This window comes from Strix uralensis, chromosome 27, assembly GCF_047716275.1.
Source record: "Strix uralensis isolate ZFMK-TIS-50842 chromosome 27, bStrUra1, whole genome shotgun sequence".
In the NCBI taxonomy this organism is placed as follows: Eukaryota; Metazoa; Chordata; class Aves; order Strigiformes; family Strigidae; genus Strix; species Strix uralensis.
Window position 1 is genome coordinate 5,963,314 of NC_133998.1, and position 14,856 is coordinate 5,978,169.

Genomic DNA, 14,856 nt, shown 5'->3' on the forward strand with positions numbered 1-14,856 from the left:
TTCTGGGTCTCCCCCCCCCTTCCCCCCCCCACCGCTTCTTCGTGCCTCGGTTTCCCCGGCGCGCCGAGGCTGCCGGGGCGGCGATGCGGCGGCGGTTGCGATTCCGCTCACACGCGCAGCCGCGCGCACCCGCGGCCCCCCGTTCCCCCCCGGCCACCGCGGCTATTGTCTGCCGCTAAATTTAGCCGCTTGCCGGCTCCCCCACTTTAATTGCCACATCTGCGGGGGCGAGGGGGTGGGGAACGACGTGGGCGATCGCCCGCCCTGCGTCTCCCCGAGCACCCACAGCACCCACGCCACCGCCGCCGCGCTGCTCCCGCTCCGCTGCCCCGGCACAGCCCCCCCCGGGGCGGTGGAAAGACGGAGCCACCGCGGCTTTGACCCGGCCACGGTGCCCCCCCCCCCCCCCCCCCGTTGCCTCTGGTAGCCCCCCAGTAGCCCCCAGTTGCACCCAAAGCAGCCCAACGTTTGGCCTGGCACTGGGTGACACGGGGACCACCGGCCCCCCACCCCTCGGTGTGCAGCTGCCGGGGGTGCGACTGTCACCGGGTGGGGGGGGGGGCGGGGGGGAACCGGGGCCCCCCCCAGGCCTGGTGGAGGCGGGGGGGTGGGTGTCGGGGTGTCGCAGGCCCCTGGATTCGGCGGGGGTTGCACCCGCGCTCGGCTGCAGCGGGCGTGCGGGCAGGGTGGGGGGGTCTGCGGGGGGGTGTGGGTGCTGCCCACCCGCCTGCAGTGTCTCCCCCCCCCCCCCCTCACCTGGGGCAGCAGGGCACACGCGTGTGCAAGCAGCTGCGAGCGTGCGCAGGGGCTGTGGGGGTGCATTGAGCAAAGCACGGGGGGTGCACGGGGGGGGTGCAGGGCCGTGTCTGTGTGCGTGTGCAAGGGCTTGCACACGTGGTTTTGTATGTGTGTGCGTGTGCAAGATGTTGCACGCAGGGCTCTGTGTGTGTGTGTGCAAGGGCTTGCACGCACGGCTTCGTGTGTGCGTGTGCAAGGGTGTGCATTGCTCTGTGCACGTGCAAGGGGGCTGCGGCCGGCGCTGTGTGTGGGTGTGCAAGGGATTGCACACGTGGCTTTGTGTGTGAGTGTGTAAGGGCTTTGTGTCACTCCGTGTGCATGTGCAAGGGGGCTGCATCACTCTGTGTGCGTGTGCAAGGGGCTGCACACACAGCTTTGTGTGTGCGTGTGCAAGGGGGTTGCAGCATTGTGTGTGCGTGTGCGAGGGGGCTGCACATATGGCTCTGTGTGTGTGCGTGTGCAAGGGGTTACATCACCGCGTCCATGTGCGCGAGGGATTGCACACGTGGCTTTGTGTGTGTGCGTGCGTGCAAGGGGCTGCATCGCTCTGTGTGAACGTGCAAGGGGCTGCATCAACGTGTCTGCTCCGTGTGCGTGTGCAAGGGTGCTGCTGCACTGTGTGCGTGTGCAAGGGGTTCGCGTCCCTCCACGTGTGTGCGAGGGGGTTGCGTCACTGTGTCCGTGTGAGTGTGCAAGGGGCTGCATCACTGTGTGTGCGCGTGCAAGGGATTGCACGTGGCTTTGTGTGTGTCCGTGTGCGTGTGCAAGGAGCTGCCTCACCCCGTGTGCGTGTGCAAGGGCGGGGGGAGGCGCAGGGGCTGCCCGCCCAGCTCCGGGCGCGGTGCTGCAGTGCGCGGGGGGGTGCGCGGGGGTGCGCGGGGGGGCTGTGGCGTGCAAAGGGGGGGGGGGGGGTGGTGCAGAGCGTGCACATGCTGCAGAAGGAGGGGGGGGCTGCGGGGGGGGGTGTGTGTGTCCTCGGTGCGGGGGGTGCCCGTTCCCGCGGGGGGGGGATGCCCGTTTTTGGGGGGGGGGGATGCGCTGCGCGGCTGCGCGAGCGCTGCGAGGATCCCGGGGCCGCGTGACCGCCCCCCCCCTCCGCGGGTTCCCCCGCCCCCGCAGCCCGTTGCCATGGCAGCAGCGCCCCCCCATCATTATCCCCCCCCCCCCCCCCGCGCAGGCTGCGCACGGCGTGAGCGCGGGGGCCCCCCCCCACCGAGGGGGGGTTTGGGGGGGGGGGGGACAGAGAGGGAGGGGGAATCCCCGGAGGGGCGGGGCGGGGAATCCCTCCCCTCTCCACCGCGCTCCGCCCCCCCCTCCGGCAGCGGGGAGCCCCCCCCCCACCCCGGTAACCGCGTCGCTGGGGGGGGGGCACACCGCCCCCCGCCCTGCAGTGGAGGGGGGGGGTGTTCCCCCGTTAACCCCTTCCGTGCCCCGGGGATCCCTCCCCGCACCGCGGGATTCCCCCACATCCCGCTTTTGCAATAGGGGGGCCCCTCCCCTGCCCTGGGGGAAGGGTGGGGGGGTGTGTCCCCCATTAATTCGCATTGGGGGGGGGGCGTGTGTTCCCCCCCCGGGAGGGATTCCCCCCATTAATCCCTTCTTTGTAACTGGGGAAGCCCCACCCTGCACTGGAGGGGTTCCCCACTAACCCCTCCCTCGGAAGGGGGGATCCCTTCCCTGAATTGGGGGGGGGGCATCAGCCCCTTCTACCCCCCCTGCCCATGCACTGAGCATAGCGGGGGGGGCCCCCTGCATTACAGGGGGGGGGGAGGGGGCAGGGATCCCCTTCCCCTTAGGCTGACATGGTGGGGGGGGCTCAGCCTCCCGGATCTTTGGGGGGGGGGGGGGGCTTGCATGCCGCATCCCCCCGCCTCCCCGTGCAATCACTGCCCGAATATTCTCCCCCCCCCCCTCGGGGGGGACACCATGGCACTGCCGCAGTGCTGAGGAGGAGGAGGAGGAGGAGGGTGGGCTCTGCTGCACAAAGCCAGGGCTGTGCAGGAGCCGAAGGCCTCTGCGCCATGGTTGGGGGGGGGGCGGGTGAAGGCAGGGAGGGGGGCACCCCCCCAGGGATAAGGGGGGGACACAGCCCGCGGGGGGATTGGGGCGGGGGGCGGGGGGGGTTTCCAGCTCAGCCCAGGGAGGGGAACACTCACGTGGGCTCCTTATTTCAGCATCCCGGAGGGGCGGGCAGGGCGCGGGCAGGGCGCAGGCAGGAGAGGCGGCCGGTGGGCTTCAGAGCGCGGCAGCGCAGGCAGGGGCAGGGCAGCTGCCTGCAGCCTCCTCCACCGCCGCGCCCGAGCCACGCACGCCCCACAACCTGCTGGGGGGAGGCACCCCCCACCCCCCCCCCCAATCCTCCAAGAGATCCCCAAGGCAGGCAGGAACCACAGAACAAATTCCAGGATTTTTCAGGAGCCATTTCAGGGAACAGACACCCCCCCCTGCCCCCCCGGAAACCAGAGCCCTCCACCCTCAGCCTTTATTCCCTCAACAAGTTAACAGGGTCAGGGTTTTGGTTTTTTTTTTTAATTTTTAATTGGGTTCAAACACAACAAACTTCTCACAGAAAGGGGAGACACCGGGTGCATTCCTCCCTGGCTCTGCCGGCTGGGTTTGGGGGTGCAGGGAGGGGGGGGGACACGCTGGCGGGGTGCAGAGAGGGCTGGGGAGAGCCCCGAAACGGCCGCAGCCCCTCGGCTTCAGCATCAAAGCCCTTCCCCGCCAAAGTGCAAATGCTTCCGCAGCCTTGAGGACTCCCGCAAGCCTCCCTGCCTGCCCTGCCCGTTCCCTGCCTGGGGACGAAGCCCTAAGTCGGGAGAAAACCATCAGAAGAAACCCCAGCGGGCCGCCAAGTCAGCCACGAGATTTTTTTTTTTTTTTTTGGTCTGGGTTTGGCAGCCCCCGGTTCCACACCCAGGTAAAGCACCAACGGCAACGGAGCTGCTGCTCGGTCAAGGGTTTAGACCTTAGGAGGGAATTTTGCTCCCAAAGGAGAGCGGGAAGAGATGGGAAAGGGGAGAGGGAAAAGCCCAGAGGCGAGGAGTTAGGGCTCCCCAGCCCAGCCCTCGCGGGGGAGCTCACCGATTCCTCTGTGCCCGGGCCAGCGGAGGGACCACGGGGCTCCGGGCGAAGGGGAGCGGCGGCGGCTCGGCCACGGTCCAGCGGCGGGGGAAGCTGCTGAGCTGACAGTCCCACGTCCCCTTCCACGGGCCCACAGGACACTTTCTCGCCCGAGCCTGGGAGCAGGCAGGGGAAGAAGCGATGGGAGAAGCAGCGTTTTCCCTTCTTGGGGCCGTTCTTGGGCGGCGCGGGGCTGCAGCCCCCCCAGGAACCCTCCTGTCCCACCAGCAAGGCCACCAGGAAAGTCACTCAGAGAAGTCTGGCAGCCGTGTCCTGCGCGGCCGAGGCGGGAACCGCGCGGTGCTGCGTTGTTGCTCCCGCTCCTCCTCGAGGACGGAAGGTTATTTTTCTCTCTTCCTCACAACGCGGCGCTGACAGAGCTTCTGCTCCCGGTGTGGTTCCTCCTCGCCGGGCGAGACCGAGGGGAGGGAGGCGGCCGGCAGCGGGGCCACCAGATCCCAGTCTGGAATCTCTTCGGGGACAGGCCAGCACCGAGGGCGACAGGAGCAAGAGAGGGCAGGTGCCTTCCTCGTGATGGTTGCAAAAATGCAGGGAGGGTAGAGGCAGCGTGAAGGCAGTTGGGCTCAGGTCCCGCTGCGAGCGGGTTAACGCACGGTGTCAACCGGCGCGGGCGTCCTGACCTCGGGACTTAGGCTGCCCCTCGCGAGCACTGCCCATGCTGAAGGTCTGGAAGCGAGTCAGGAGCTTTTTGGGGAAGATAATAACCAAATTGGGAAGCGTGAAGGTAGTGTTAGTCCGTCCGGGTCGCTCTGCACCAGCTGCCTGGGGGGGTGGGGGGGGTGAGTGTGTTTGTGGGGGGACAGGCCGTGAGCGAGGGCGGCGGGACGCTGTGGGGTCCCCAGGCCAGCCGTGGCCTCGTGCTTATCTTAAATCCAAGGACAGAGAAAGACAGAAAGTGGGGGCAGGGAAGGGAAACAAAAGGAGAGGAGGTTCCTTGTGTCTCCTGGTTTTAGGGGAGCAGAGCCCTAGGGCTCCAGCCCACTGTCCGGGGTCGGGGGACGATCAGCTCTAGTTCTACTTTTGGCTGTTGTAAGCTTTGTGCCTCTGGTTCATGGGGTTTTCTGGAGACTTCATCCACTCCTTCTTGAGGAGCTGCTTGAGCTGGGACAGGCGCATGTTGGGGTTCTCTTGCTTCAGGCGGGGCAGATTGACCTCTTCAAAAGCTGTGAAGGCGGCTTTCATCCGGCGCTCGGGGTGCCGGTCCGGATCGTTGGCAACGCTGAGGGAATTGGGAGAGAGACACATCAGAGACAGCTCCCTGCAGGCACCGGCCCCTCGCCCCGCTCTGAGCCCCGCCAGCGCAGAGTAACTCGGGTGATAAAGCAGAAAACCCCGTGATACTTCCCCGACCCACTTCAAATATTCTCCCCAGAACAACAGGGCAGGGTCGTGTCCCGCTCTCGCTGTCGAGATAGAAAGTCACAAAGTGGAAAAAGCAGCCAGTTCTGGGGGAGGGAGGATCTGCAAGAAGTTCTTGTAAGGAAAGCGCCGCCACGACACGGCCACGTACCTGAGGGCAGCGATGGCATCCTCAATCGTCCTGGCCTCCACCGATCCTTCCTCCAGTACCCTCCTGTTGATGTTCTCCTCCAAGGGCACCTCCAAGTGAGTCTTCTCCTTCTCCACTGCACGGGGAGAGGGAAAGCCGTTAACATCAAATCCAGCCTGCACAAATCCCTCAGAAGAGTTTTCCAAAGCACTCTGAAAACTCAGAGTTCAGCCCCAGTCCTGGGAGAGAAGCTGCCTGCTCTCTCCATCTCAAGGTGACAAGGTTTTTTTTTTCCCCCCCCCCCGTTTGGGTGTCGGTCGCAGACACAGCAAAGCAGGCAGCAGGGAACGAGCTGCAGGCAGCCCTTCCCTTCCCAACACCTTGTCCTTCAGCGACAGTAGGTGGAAGAGGAAGAGCCCCCCCTTCCCGCTCCCCAGCCCCCCGCGGCTGTCAGGGCCTTTCTGTGGTTCCTCCAAACCTGCGTCCGCATTCTCCTTCTGCTGCTGGTCTTTCCTGATCGTCTCCTCGATCTGGGCCCTGGTGACTTTGCCCGGAGTGACCTGCTTGGGCGACTTCCCCTTCAGCTTCGAGTCTTCCTCCTCCAGCAGGCGCTGCAGCTCCTTCTTGCGCTCCAGCTGCTCCAGCCGCCGCTTCTCCCTCTCTTCCTGGCAGGGAGGAAGGACCAGGTCACCTTCATCGTTAGGCAGAGGGGTCAAACTACCCCTCACAGGAGCAGGGAACCCCACTTGAAGAGGAGGAGGCACCTCACTTCTGCAGCTAAGGCAGCACTGACCACCTGATCAGAAGGGACGTTGGCTGGTTCCCCCCGACCTCCAGCAAGGGCCTGGTCCGTCCCTTCAGAATAATAATTCCCTCGTCCGTCCCTGCCCCGCCTGCAACCACGCGCTGGCTTCCCATGATGTCGGTGCTGTGAAACACAACCCTGCTGTTGAGAAGGAGCAGGAGGTACCAGCCAGGACTGCTGACAATCAGATTAAGTTTTTCCACTTTAATTTTAATAAGTGGTCGGAGGTTGAAAGTTCAGCGGTTGTCTGAGACAAGCCAGTCAAGAGGCTGAATTTGTCCTCAGGCCTGGCTCACGCTCTTCCTAAGAGCTGGGACAGGTGATTAGACCAAATTCAACAAGCAACGCAGCTCTTGTGGCAATTTTAAAATGCTCCAGAAGGGGTTTAAGAGCCACTTTGCCCTCCGAGGCTCAGGGAAGAGGGTGACAAGATCACGCAACAGGCCCTTGGGGCCTTTCAGCACTTTGGCTTCGAGTTTTTTCCCTCCTCTCCCCAAGCCTGTAAGGTCTGGCAGAAAGAAAGGAACAACAAGCAAACATCTCTCTTTGGGGCAGCGTCACATGCTGCAAAGCATTTTGTATTTAGGTTAGTTACATGGCCACTTAATTACGGCTCTCATCCATTATTCACAGGGCTGGCACAAGGAACTGATCGAGCCTTAATGGGACGGGTTTACTCGAAGGCAGCTGCGCGGCGAAACCAGCCCAGCAGCAACGCAACTGCCCGTCTTCCTCCGTCCTTAAGGAGTAGGAGCGTTGGGGTAGGGCCCAGTTCGGTGAGCAAGGCTGCGGTTTGAGAGTCTATTAAATAAAAAAAACGGAAGTTGCTCCACAGCTCAGAGTTTAAAGAAAAACTCATCAAAACACAGAAACAAAGCCCACAAATGCTGAATCAAAACACACCCTCGGGCTGCTGCTGCTTCTGTCAGGCGCGGGAAGGAAAAGGGAAGGAAAAGGGAAGGAAAAGGGAAGGAAAAGGGAAGGAAAAGGGAAGGAAAAGGGAAGGAAAAGGGAAGGAAAAGGGAAGGAAAAGGGAAGGAAAAGGGAAGGAAAAGGGAAGGAAAAGGGAAGGAAAAGGGAAGGAAAAGGGAAGCCTCACCTAGCTCCAGTCTGAGCAGCTGGGGCCAAGGATGGGAAAAAAGCCATCAGAGGGCTGAAGCCTTTCTCACAGCTGGCAGCCTTCACACCCTTGCTCACCGAGCGCTCGGTGCCAGCGCCCCGAGACACGACGCCCCGGCAAGCGACCGCGCACGAGTTCAACGTGCAAACTCACTGATTTCAGCCACCGGCTTTCCCTGCCTGCTGCTTTCCTGTCAGGCCTCTCCCTCTTCTAGTAAAGGCTGAGTAAACAAATGTACTCACTCTCCCTGATTAGGAGGGATTTTGGCCACTCCTGGAAGGGGAAGGGTGTCACGAGAGGAGGGGGGAGGCACTCTTACCCCCCTAAAAATTTATTCACAGGGATATACCTGAGCGAGAGCAGCCACAGGGGCTTTGCCCACCCTCACTCAGTGCAGGACAGCTCCAGCTCCAGATGGGATCTCCGGCTCGACCACCGAGCAGCAGGCAGTTGTAAGGAAGAACGCAGGAGAAACCCCAAAACTGGAGAGATTAATGCTAAAACAGCATTAGGGCCATGGAAATCACTGCAGGTCCAGCAGTCGCGGAGAGCAAGACATTTAATTAGATGTAAAGCAGCGAGAGAAGCAGCGCTGCGTATTCAGGGCGCTGGTATCGTGCTCAGCCCACGGGCTGGTGCAAAGCAACTGTCCCCACACTGCCCGTCCCAGCTCTGAAGCTTGGGGGTGACTGAACAGGGAACCCCGAGAAGGCGCTGGCACGGAGAGCGCCTGGGCAAGGCCGCAGGCGTGGCTGCGGCTTCACTAATCCAGGAGACTGATAAGGAGTGGATACACAAGTACTAATGACCTCAGGGAAGGGAGCAAGATGTTTCAGAACAGAAATGTTATTTATAGCTCGAGAAGATTGTCTTTTACCCCTGCTTATTACAGGAAGGGAACTGTCCTCCAAGGCAGCCAGCTCAGCAGCCCGCCTCACATCACGCAGCCCCAGCTGGGACGACAACCCGTCTGACAGAGCAGAAATTCAAGGATAATGCTCTGCTGCTGCGAGCTCCTTTCAAACACAACTCTTCAAAGAGGACACATCCACTTTGCGATGGGGAAACAGAGGCACAAGCGGGGCGCGGAGCCTTCCTCCCGTGCTGCAGGGGACCCCCAGCTACTCCTCTCCCCCAGCTGCTGGGGTGAGCTACTCCCTGCTCTGGCATTTACAATTGAGTTTCTATTTGCGGAAAGTAAATAAGCTGGCACCGTTACTAATTTGTCACAAGACCTGCAAAATCGACGTGCTCAGGTTTCCCCCAGCAGCCCGTCACGTCCAGGTCTGCTCCGCACCTCGCACGGTGCTCAGAAGCAGGAGCTCGGGGCCAATCCTGAATCCCAAAGGGCCTGAAGCTTCATTTTTGAAGACTTTTCTCAGGTTGGGCCAAACCAAATCATCCTTTATGAAGCAGCTTAAATGTCCTGATGAAAGGGAGGCTGGGATTTGTCTAAGTGAAACGTACCACTGTTAGAAAACTGGCAGTGAATAACGTTCACCCTCAATATTGCCACACTCCGCAGGGCCTGGGGAGGAGCGGTGGGTGAGCTGCCTTTAGCTGGACACTTCGATTCCCAAGGCTTTGGGTGTTAAAATGTGAGTTTCCAGCCTTGCGGAGAACTGCGTGAGCAAGGAACAATTAATTAGCTTTCAGAACAGCTTCCCACCTGCTAGACAGGAGGAGAACAAGGTCCCACGCACGCGGCCTGGCGAGGAAGCGGTCAGTTGAAGCAGCAGCGCTCCCAATCAACCTCTTCGCGCGAGGCCCCGAGGAAGGCTGGGGCGTGCTGCCCGCCCGGCGAAGCGCGTCGCTTCTCGCGCGGCAGAAGGGCAAACGGATGCAAAAAAAATGACGCAGTCAGAAAGCAAGCGGGGCATAACCGACCTGGAGCACGTCTAAGTGCTCTGAGGTATTTGAGACGGGGTCAAGCACACCCCTTCTGCTGCCTACCAGAGCCAGAGCAAACAGTGGCGGGATACTGGAGCCTGAGAAAGCTGGGTTTAGGGTCTAAAGCTCAGCCTGGTGCTGTCAGGTGTCTCTCTGCTACATCTCTCGCCCCTGCATTGCTCATTCAAGCCATCGGATTTCAGCATTGCGTACCTGGTACCACGCAGACGTCCTCCGAAGAGGGAAGAAGAGTCATTTGACCTGTCTCGCGTTTTATCTGAATAAAAGCTGGTGCTCAGGGCTGAGTAATTCCACGCTGAATCAGAGGAGAGGGGGGGAGAGAAAGTCACTGCTCGCCTGTCTGCGCTAGCACCGCAGCTGGGACGTCGGTACACCAGCCTGCCAGCCCACACCCCGTGACCGCGGCTAACGGGAACAAGAAAGGCAGAAAACTCGCACCAAAAGAGTCACGGCTCCCTCGTGCACCATCTGCGCTCTTCCAGCACAAGCACCCGCCCTGCGCTGAACGCGAATCTTTCCCCAGACCCTGCAGACACGAGTACAAAAAGTCTCCCCGCTCCCACGTCACCCGCGCGCTCTCCCTTCGCCGTCCCACCGAGGGCACCGGGCGAAGCCGCGGGAGAGACCAGAGGCCTCTGCAGGACGGGGCTGCTGACGCCACGACCCCGCTGGGCAGAGAGAAATGGGCAAAAGGCTTTTGAGCCGCCGCTGAACAAGGAGGAATCACTTTCCTGGCACACGGGCGCTCGGCAAACAGAGCCCAGGCCAAACACAGCCTGCACGGGGAGAAGGGCTTGGCCTCCCTCGGCCAGACAGCCCCAGCAGGAGTTTGGGAAGGAGACTGGGAATTTGGCTGAGTCCTTCCAGCGGCCACCACGGCTCTGGTGGCCAGTGAGACCTTCCTGTGCGTGCCCACAGGCTAACCCCAAGGTCAGCAGAGAGAAGAAGGTCTGACTGTCTGCAGGACCTCTGCCCTCGCCAGCTACTCCACCGGTCCTTTCTCCCCGTGAGGCTCCAGCAGACTGAGCGGTTTGTCACCCTTGGAGCCTGCCCGCAGCTTCACCCAGGACACAGGCACGTCCGTAGCTGTTCCACCACCAGACACACTTCAGCTAATTGCACGGAGAAAACCCCGCCGTGACGGGGCTGACGAGGAGTGCCGGGCTTTGAGCTGCAGCCTAACCTTGCCCAGGAAGAGTGGGAAGGGACGGAAAGGATGAAAACACCTGAATTTGAAAAGAAAAGCAGTTACCTAGGTAAAACCCCGAGCCTTCCAGCCAGAAGGACGCAGATTTTGTGCTTTCCAGCTCTCCAGGGAAGGTAACAAGCTGTGACTTGTGCTGAAGTGCCAGGGGAGGGACACACACATCGCAGGCTGGTGAGATTAGCTCAGATGTTCCTTTATGCATCACAGAGCCCCCAAACGAGCGTCATCCTCTGCGAGCAGAGGACGGTTGCTCTCAGAGCAGGGGGCGGTGGGTTTAAAGAACCCCCAAAACGCAGCAAACAACAGGACAGTCGTGTGGGGACAGCGAATCTCACAGCAGCAGGCACTGCGTTTCCAACATTAAGCTTCCCTACACCCAAGTATTAATGCTGAGGCGCACCGCTGCCAGCGAGGCCACCGGCTTGCCACGCAGAGCCGCCAACCCCGCCACACAAACCGAGCTCTGCGCTCTCCTTTATTCCACCGAGGCTCCAGTGGTCATCCGTGGGGGGGAAGGGGTGCACGGGGTTTGGTCTCGGCACATCCCCGAGGCTTTCAGGCCCTGGTGCCTGCTGGAGGCGCAGGAATTCAGAGGCGCTGCACGGGTGCGCTGCGGCAGCGTTAATGCGTTACTGCCATCGCCCGGAGAGCTGGGGAAAAGCTGGAAAAAGCTGCTCAGTGCTGCCTGCGAGGTGCTGAGAGCATCCTCCTCCACACACCGCCATCCCCTCCTCCGGGTGCTGTCGCCGAGAGCGACACGAGTCCCTCCCGCAGCATATGGCCGTGGCCAGCAGCGCTATTTCCATGCCAGCACCACCCGCGGAACAGCTACTTCTGCGGGGAAGTTTGACTCCTGTGAACAGTTTGGTTTCTGTCCTCTCTAGGATGAGGATGGAAAGTCATTTACAACATGAGTCACACATTCCTTCCCTGCTGGGATGCGCTGGGGCACAGGCAGCTCCTTCCACCCTCCGTGGGGATATTCCAGCCTGGAGAAGCAGCTGAGGAAGGTTTCACCGATTTATTTTCCCCCCAGCAAACCCACTCATTCCTGTCTGCTGGCCACTCGCCCACCTCCCCAAAGCCCCAGCCTTTGCTTAGGTTGTGGCAGCGCCTGCACGAGGCTCCTGCAGCAGGAAGAGCCCCTGTGCAGGTACAGTTAGACTCAGCCTTGCTGGCAGGACAGCTCAGCCGTGGGGCTGCACATCCCCAGGGGCCTTTGTGGGAAGCAAACGCACTAAAACGCGGCGTTGAGGTGAAATTTGGGCCTAGAGACTACGGCTACGCTGACGCGGGGAGAGGGGACGGCTGAGGTGCTGAAACTGCTGCAGTGGTTTCTCTAAAACCCAGTCTGAGGCTCTGGGGCGGCCCCTGGTTTTCCAGTTAGCCATCCCAGCTCACGACACAGCTCCCAAGCCCCTCCACCTGCAGGAGGCTGTTTTGGAAGCCCAGTCAAACAGGTCACTGCTGGCCAAGTCTTAAGTAGAGCAATAATAAGTCCTTGTTCCAGGAAGTAATTAGGCAGCATTACAGGATTGTGTGGGGGAACAGCACACAGGGCTCCACATTCCAAACGTCAAGACACATATTAGGGGTGAACTCATGCAGATGTACAGAGCACGCAGCTACCGAGGTCACGGGGACGCGCTGGCTCCCTGCCTGCCCGGCCACTGCGCTCGAGTACCAACACTCCAAGTGCAGGAAGCACCAAATTCAGAGCAGCACAAACCCAGTAACCCCATAAATCCCGTTTATGTCACCAACAGAAGCCCCGCCTGTATGCACAAAGGTAAAGAAATCATTTCAGAAGAGGCACCTAAGTTATCACCAACAACTTCTAGAAAAATCCACAAAACCAGAAGGTAGATTTCTCTAACGCTGATGCAGGACGATGTTAAAAACCAAATAACCCAGAAACGAGCACTGAAGTGCTCTGTTTATCAAACACCAAAGCAAACAGGTACCCAGGGCAGAGCAAGCTGGTAAGAGCAAACTCAAATCTCTTGAGAGACGCGTCCTGATGTAGGGCACACCAAGTTAGGGAGGAGAAGAAAAAAAAAAGCTCTTTAATCCTGAACCCTGCTGATTTCTTTTTCCTTCTACAAAAATCAAAGAAAAGAACAAAGAAAGGGAGAAAAGCTAAAGAACTGCTTGGTCAAAAATCAAGCTCTGCAGCAGAGTTCCTGATGTTTTACTTAATTCAGTTTTAAATGATTCCAGCAATAAAGCTTTTACTGCCTCCCTCAGGAAGTCAGCTCGAAGATCCACCAGATTTCCGAATTACACATCAAAGCTTACACTTACTCCCACACTCAGCTTCTTTTAGCTCCCAGAGAAGCCACTAGTTCCAGCTCTTCTGCCTGAGACAACATGCAGAGACAGCTACAGCTGGGGGACAGAGGAGAAGCCCCCCTTTCTGAGCACGCCTGGGTCTCACGGGCTTAGCAGAGGACCAGCTAGAAGCCACCCTGCTACCTGACTAGCCATTCACCTTCCTTTGTTCCTTCCTCATCACGTGTTTGTCTTCATCCTTCCAGTAGGCATCTTCCAGCTCCTGCTGACGTTTGGCATCGGCTGCTGCCTTGGCCTCAGCTTTCCTCGCACGGGCAGCAGCCGACTTGGTGTTTTCACCTTGGAACTTCTTGGGCATCACTCAAGGTGCTCTGTGGAGAAGAAAAGAGGTTCAGATCCTTGTCCTGCCCAGGATTTCGGGCTCACCATCACCCTGGGAAGCAGGAACAGCTGGAGTTCACACCATGAAAACCCCCTTTTCTTGTCGCCTCACACCATTTCAAGATCCTGGGCAGGACAGATCTAGCAATCTCCCAGCTCGCCCAGGAGGAACTCTGCTCACTCCGCCCCAGATGCTCAGCGGGGGCCAGTCCCTCCCGCCTGTTTATTGCGCTGCAACAACACGACAAATCGAGCTGCTGGGTTCCTGGTACCGAGTCAAAAAGCGCCACAGCTCTGCAAGACAAAACACTCCCTGCTGCTGACTCAAAAGGAAACTGGGTGCTTTCATTCTGCACCGCCGGGCTCCAAGGGGAATTCACTGCTGCCAGCAGAGCAGGATGAAGCAGCACAAACGCTGTATCGCACCCTCTGGCTGTACAGAAACAGCACCCTGTGGCCCCATTTAACTTGGATAAATGACCACGCAGATGTGCCGTATTAATTACCCCTACATCGTCAGGGTAGGAAAAATCCTAAAAGCCAGGCACCACGGGAGCCAGAAAATTAACTCTACGAAAGGCCCTTCTTAGCACACTGCCCGTGCAGACACCACGTTCGGTGTCGTAAATCTTTCCTTTTAATGGCAAATAACTATTTGCTAAACACGAAACAAGAGAGAAGGGCTGCTGTTTAGGGCCAGCTACTCGAGTGCCAAGCCTTTCAAAGTCTGGGCTGGATTAAATCCTTTCTTGTCCCCAGTCCGTGCTCTGAGCCTTCTTGAGGAGCACGATCAGGGCTGGGTCCCGGGGCAGGGCTGCGGGACAGCACGGGAAGCCTCCCCCACCCCCGGGGCTGCTCCTACAGCCATGAGGGCCCAGCCCCGAGCTGCCCGGCTGGCCCCTGCCCAGGGCGAACGCCTCCCCTGGGCAGGGTAAGTAGGTCCCGGCGCTCCCAGCACCCCACTTCGCCTTGGGGCCCCACAGACACCCCCCCCCCCCGGCCCTCCCCTCCCCCGGCAGAGCCCCCCCCGCAGCTGCCCTCCCCCGTTGGCTCAGGAGAGGGACAGTTTTCCCCCTCCGACCCCTCCCCAAATCCCCGGCTTCTCCCCTCAGCCCCCTCCCCGCCCCCTGCCCTCCCCCAGGGCCCAGGCCTGCCCCTCCCCAGCCCTTCTCCCTCCCCTCGAAACCCCCCAGGCCTCCCCGCCCCGTCCCCCCCAGCCCTTCTCCTCTCCCCCGGCTCCCCTCCGCACCCCCGGCCCGGCCCCTCCCCTCAGGCCGAGCCCGAGGCCTGGACCCGCCGCTCGGGCCCGCTCCTACCCGGTCCCCGCCGCTCCGGCCGTCGCGCACGTTGCGCGTCACCGCTGCGCGGCCGTCGCTCCCGCGGGAGGGGCGGGGCGAGCGGCGCCGGCGGCCCGTCAGGCGCGCATCCCGCCGCCGCCATCTTTGCTGAGGGCACGCCCGGCTCTGCCCACGCCGCGGCGCCGGGCCCCGGTGGCGGCGGGGAGCGGCGGGTCGGACGGAAGCTCCCGCCCACGGTAGCGCCCGCAGCGCGGCGGGAAGGCCGGGGAGAGCCCGCCCTCTGCCCACCGCCGCCGCCTCCTCTGCCCGGCACAAAGATGGCGGCGCCCCACGAGTTGGCGGCACGGGCGAGCGGCTCCTGCGGCGGCTGTGGGCGGGGCCAATCGCTCTGAGTGGGTGGAGCTTGACAGG

At 61.0% G+C, this 14,856-nt stretch overlaps 1 protein-coding gene across 1 annotated transcript; it reads right to left on the reverse strand.

Annotated features, from left to right (window-relative positions):
* Positions 1-3,311: 3,311 nt before the first annotated feature.
* On the reverse strand, positions 3,312-14,584 carry CCDC124 (coiled-coil domain containing 124). The gene is made up of 5 exons (XM_074851852.1): positions 14,464-14,584; positions 12,966-13,137; positions 5,910-6,096; positions 5,453-5,567; positions 3,312-5,161 (listed from the first exon to the last, which is right to left on the reverse strand). Exons 2-5 carry the CDS (start codon positions 13,122-13,124, stop codon positions 4,957-4,959), a joined length of 666 nt encoding a protein of 221 aa, XP_074707953.1. The 5' UTR covers positions 13,125-13,137; positions 14,464-14,584; the 3' UTR covers positions 3,312-4,956.
* Between the last annotated feature and the right edge of the window lie 272 nt (positions 14,585-14,856).

What these genes read in the sequence shown, in the direction of transcription:
- CCDC124 (XM_074851852.1), bottom strand. Translation starts at nt 13,124, where the DNA reads ATGCCCAAGAAGTTCCAAGGTGAAAACACCAAGTCGGCTGCTGCCCGT. An exon ending in TGAGGAAGGAACAAAGGAAG is followed by an intron (nt 6,097 to 12,965) that starts GTGAATGGCTAG and finishes CCTCCCTGCCAG; the next exon opens with GAAGAGAGGGAGAAGCGGCG. An exon ending in GAAGGAGAATGCGGACGCAG is followed by an intron (nt 5,568 to 5,909) that starts GTTTGGAGGAAC and finishes CTCCCCGTGCAG; the next exon opens with TGGAGAAGGAGAAGACTCAC.